The 5,129-nt window shown below is 42.4% G+C and overlaps 1 protein-coding gene across 1 annotated transcript; it reads right to left on the bottom strand.

Annotated features, from left to right (window-relative positions):
- Positions 1-3,689: 3,689 nt before the first annotated feature.
- On the bottom strand, positions 3,690-4,851 carry LOC116257912 (VQ motif-containing protein 8, chloroplastic-like). Its single transcript, XM_031634936.2, has one exon. The coding sequence runs from the start codon at positions 4,647-4,649 to the stop codon at positions 3,966-3,968; it is 684 nt and encodes a 227-aa protein (XP_031490796.1). The 5' UTR covers positions 4,650-4,851; the 3' UTR covers positions 3,690-3,965.
- Positions 4,852-5,129: the final 278 nt, after the last annotated feature.

Genomic DNA, 5,129 nt, shown 5'->3' with positions numbered 1-5,129 from the left:
TATCCCTTGACAAATTGGGTGTATATTTCAAGACATGTGTTTGATGAAAAATATTTTCCTTTCAATCAAGGTTCGGCTAGCACACCACTGAATTACAACTTTGCTCATGATTTGGTGTCACTCTGTCCAGTCGCCACCCAACCTAACCAGCATGTTCTCACCGAAGTGAACCCATGATCTTGCGAGACTTCTCAATAGTGAACCAGAATATCCCTCTCTTGCTCCTTCTCTACAACCTCCAGTCATGTCTTCCTTACCTTTATCACCACCAGAGCCACCAGCTCTTCACTCATCATTGCCGCCTAGCTCACCCTTTCCCATCTCATCTAATGCCTTACCCAATACCTCTACTAGACTGTCTCATCCTATGGTCACGCGTTCTCAAAATGGCATTGTTAAACCCAATCCCAAATAGATATTAACTACCCTTGCTCCCACCTAACCAAGACATTTTTCCATTGCTCTTAAACATCTCGGGTTGGAGGAAAGCTATGGAGGATGAAATGGCAGCATTGATCACAAATGACACATGGACCCTGGTACCTCACAATCCCAACATGCATATTATTGGCAGCCGATGGGTTTACAAAACCAAATTAGATAGTGATGGCCATGTTGATAGACTTAAGGGACGGCTGGTAGCACAAGGCTATACTCAAGTTGAAGGCGTGGATTTTCTTGAAACCTTTTCACGAGTTGTTAAACCAGCAGCTATTCAGATCGTTCTCTCCATTGTTCTCATGAACAGCTGACCCCTTAAAAAACGTGATGTCAAAAATGCATTCTTGAATGGCTATTTGACTGAAACTGTATTCATTGAGCAGCCTCTAGGTTTCCAAGATGATAGATTTCCACACCATGTTTGCAAATTAAATCATGCGCTATATGGCTTCAAACAGGCCCCTCGAGCTTGGTATGATCGGTTTGCTCAATATTTATTTTCTCACAATTTTCAAGCCAGCTGTATAGATCCATAGTTATTTGTTCGACTCCAACAGTTGACTATAATTATACTTCTATTATATGTGGATGATATCATTCTCACTGGCAGCAGTCCAACTTTTCTTGCATCCTTTCAAAAGGAAGTATCATGTACATTTGCTTTGAATGATCTTGGGGACTTACATTATTTCTTTGGCATTCAAGTTCAACGCACTGCTTCCAAACTATTTCCCAACCAGCAACGCTATGCTATGGAAATTCTATAACACGCTCAGATGCAATCGTGCAGATCAAATGTTACTCCAATGGTTACTAATGTTTCCAGCAATAACACTGAAGAAGAAGAAGCATATCCCAATACTACATTGTATCATAGTCTTGTTGGCGCTTTGCAATATCTTACATTTACTCGACCAGACATCACTTATGTTGTTAATTATGTGTCCCAATTTATGCACTTTCCTTCCTGCGACATTTCCAGTTGCTGAAACGCATTCTTCACTACATTCAGTGCACTATCTCTCTTGGGATGCAGTTCTTTAAGCCCAGCAAATTATCAGTTCAAGCTTATTCTGATGTAGATTGGGTCAGCTGCCCCCCCCCCACTCATCGCTCTACCACAGGCTACTGCACTGTTCTGGGACCCAATTGTATTTCCTAGGCGTCTAAAAAACAACAATGTGTTGTGCGTTCTTCCTGTGAAGCATAACATCGTGCTCTTGCAACAGCAACAACAGAACTAACTTGGATCACGTTCATCCTTAGAGATCTTGGACCGTTTCTCTCTCAACCTACCTTGCTATTATGTGACAATCTTTCCGCTTTGCAACCCACCATCAAAACAGCCAATCACTCCGAGATGTAGCATATTGAGCTTGATTTTCATTTTGTATGAGAAAAAGTGGCTCTTGGATCGTTAGTTACTCAATATATTCCGTCCACTCATTAGCTTGCTGATTTGTTTACAAAGCCATTGCCTCACCACCGATTGAAAACATTGGGTCACACTCTCGGTCTTTGCTACAGTCTACGCTCGAGATTGAAGGGGGATGTTAATGCACAAGTTGTAGACCGTTTACATGCAAACTAGTAACAGCTGCTCAACGGATGAAAGAAATCATGAAGATCATGCCAGCTCAATGGATGAAGAAAATCTTGAAGATCATGATAAATCAAACAAAAAGGCAACTATACCCATTATATTTGAAGTGATAAATCAAGGAAGAACATCTCACGAGGCAGAGAATCTAAGCAAGAAAAGTGGCAACTTATCCTCATGAAAGGAGAAAGAAATGATTATAGAAACTAGAAATTTAAGGAATGATTGTTTGAATTTTAAACAAATCTGTAACAATCCCTCCGAGAAACGTGTATAAATGCTCTTGTCAAGGGAACCTCATATCAATCAAGTTTTGTTGGTGTGAGAGATAGTGGACGTAGGATTTTTAATCCCAACCACTTAAATTTTTAGTCTTGCATTTTTCTTTCACACGTAACCAGTTTGGGTTCACAACCCTTTTGGTTATTGAATCTATGTAAGCTCTTGAAGTTGGGACCCACCAACTCAGGCCCTTGGCTGGTTTTGGGTAATTGGGTATTATGCTCGTAATAAGTTCAATAATGTAGTTATAGACTCAGACATTGCAATCATGTAAACTAAGCCACAACTTGAAATGGCTCTTTCGAAGTACCTGGAATTCAACTCAAGCTTGAATATCCAAACCTGAAATGTCTCTTCATCATAGTCTTGTAATTATAAGACGTTGCGGTAGAGTGGATTAGAAACCCTAGGAACTTTTGTTGGTATGCAGTCACACTTTTTTATTTTTCACGATAATAGAATTGCTTAGGTTTTTGTAGCAAAAGAAATAGCAGCATATAAGGAAAAGGCTGCTGCTGCTTTGCACACTTAAACGAGAAAGAAAATATTCAGCCTTCTACCATCTTCTCGATTATCGTGAAAAAGAAACTTTGTAGCAGTACTATTGGAGATAGATCTTCCGCCGAAGGACGCAGGGGAACATTAATCAAAGAATTAGTTTCCTGTGATTATGCATGCTGTTCAAGCCCAAAAATGTATCCATTTTGTAAAAAATAAACAGATTCCAACTTGAGCTTCGTTCGTTGAAACACCAGGTTATAAAGAGAGAGAAAGAGAGAGAGAGAGAGAGGAGATAAGGGACCACAACCCCATCACTAGAGCCACTTAATGCAACCCCTCAGCCCAACTCTAATCGAACCTTAAACACTTTTCTGACATGATGCATGCCTCCTACTTTTGTTGGCTTTTTGGCCCACTTCTAAGGTACGTGTCATGCAACATGGGTCAGTGCATAATGAAAAGCAATGCAAAGACATTGTACACAGGCTTCTTCATTGATACTACACACCATGTGGGAGGGAGAGAGGTTCCGGGTATCTCTCAATGTGAAATTAAGTTTTCATTACTTGACTAGTGTCAAGGGACCTTCGTATGAGTTCAGAATCTCTTCTATTGGCTTATACCACTCCGTATTTTGAACAAAAGAAAACTTCCCCCAATCAATCATTTTTGCTCGTACTATGTTCAAAAGATTATAACAAAACACAATATAAAATATGAATAGAAAGGAAATAACAGTGTGCTCTCTCATAAGAAGGCAAGTGATTTGAGGCACGACTTTGACTTAACTTCCCAATATCTTCCGACCACTCACCAACCTCACTCATGCCCATAAACATGCATGATATTCAAGGTAAGTAATCAATGAAATAAGGTATATTATTAAGATAAATATATCCCTTCGATCCCACTGAAGGAAAAATAAGAAACTAAAAAGGAAAAAAAATTGAAAGCAACTGATCCACATAGAGCGCAGTTCTCTAAGTTGGGCAAAAATGAATTAATCAGCTGATTCACAAGAAAGTCAGATCATCAAAGAGGATCTCTAAGAATAACAAAAAGAACAGAAAAATCGAATTATAAGATCCTAGACGATGAACCGCTTTACTTCATCTCCATTAATAAGCTGCTGCTTCTGTGATCAATATTCAGGGAAGGCCTTGAGCACTTCCATGATGTTGGGAGAAAGGGAACCCCCAAGAGTTGTAGGAGAGAAAACTGGGTCTGCGAATCTATACAGATGGTGCGGCGAGCAGTAGTAATCGGATGCAGTAGGCGTATACAGCGGAATGTCGGAGAAAAACGGGTTGCGCACCTCGAACATGGGAGACACCGCAGACGTACTCGCCGGAATATCAACACAATGGTCATCGGTCACCACCGACGACGACGCATCCTCACGTCCGCTTCTCGAACTCTTCATTGCCAACTCTTCCAGATCTCCGCATGACAGCCCCAGAGGCGGTTGTGGCTGTGGCTGGGTAGGAGATGGTGGCGAAGAAGGCTGTTGTGGTGGCGGCGGAGGTGGCGGCGGCTGCGACAGCGACGAGGGGGCGTCGGAGCTGGAGAGCCCGGTGAGCTTCTGAACCAAAGCCATGAAATCATGAGCCTGAGTGTGGATCACCTTGGGGGAGTGGGTATAGATTATAACGGGATGCCGCTGCTGCGTGAACGAGGAGGAGGCGGAGGAAGAGGAGGAAGAGGAGGAAGCTGAAGAAGAAGCCTTGTGGATCTGATGGGAGTCCTTGTTCACTTTCAGTGGGGAAGGCCTTGTTCCCTGGACCTCTCTCTTGCTGTGGTGTTGATCATCACGTTGTGGGCTCATGTTGATTATTTTCGTAGATTAAAGAAAAAACTGCAGATCCACAGAGAGGTGGAAAGGAAGAGATTAGAAAGAAATGGATTGTTAATGGAGGTGGAGATGGTGGTGGTGGCATTAGGTGGTATGGAGTATAAATATAGGCAAGCCCACACATAAAGACCGTTGACAAACAAGAGGAAGGGGAAGAGTAGAAGGGGAGAGGGTGGCCGGAGATGTGTTGTGTAAGCATTGTAGGGTTTGACGGTGAAGCAGTTGGTGTGTTGTTATTTTGGGCGGTAAAGCCGCTTGGCACTAGACGGCGTGGCGGACGTTAGTTTAACGCGGTTTTCTCTTTCTTTCGCTTTCTGCTCATGGGCCACCATGGCCCCCCTCTCTCTCCCCTATTTGTTCCGTGACTGTTCAATCTGGCTGCCGAGTTTGAAGGCTGAAATTGTGAAGATGGTGTGGATGGGATCATGGGAACGATCAGATGGTGTGAAAATT

Source organism: Nymphaea colorata, chromosome 7, assembly GCF_008831285.2.
Source record: "Nymphaea colorata isolate Beijing-Zhang1983 chromosome 7, ASM883128v2, whole genome shotgun sequence".
NCBI classification, from domain to species: Eukaryota; Viridiplantae; Streptophyta; class Magnoliopsida; order Nymphaeales; family Nymphaeaceae; genus Nymphaea; species Nymphaea colorata.
Note: the sequence above shows the minus strand (reverse complement) of the source record. Positions and strands in the feature narration are given on the sequence as shown.

What these genes read in the sequence shown, in the direction of transcription:
- LOC116257912 (XM_031634936.2), bottom strand. Translation starts at nt 4,649, where the DNA reads ATGAGCCCACAACGTGATGATCAACACCACAGCAAGAGAGAGGTCCAG.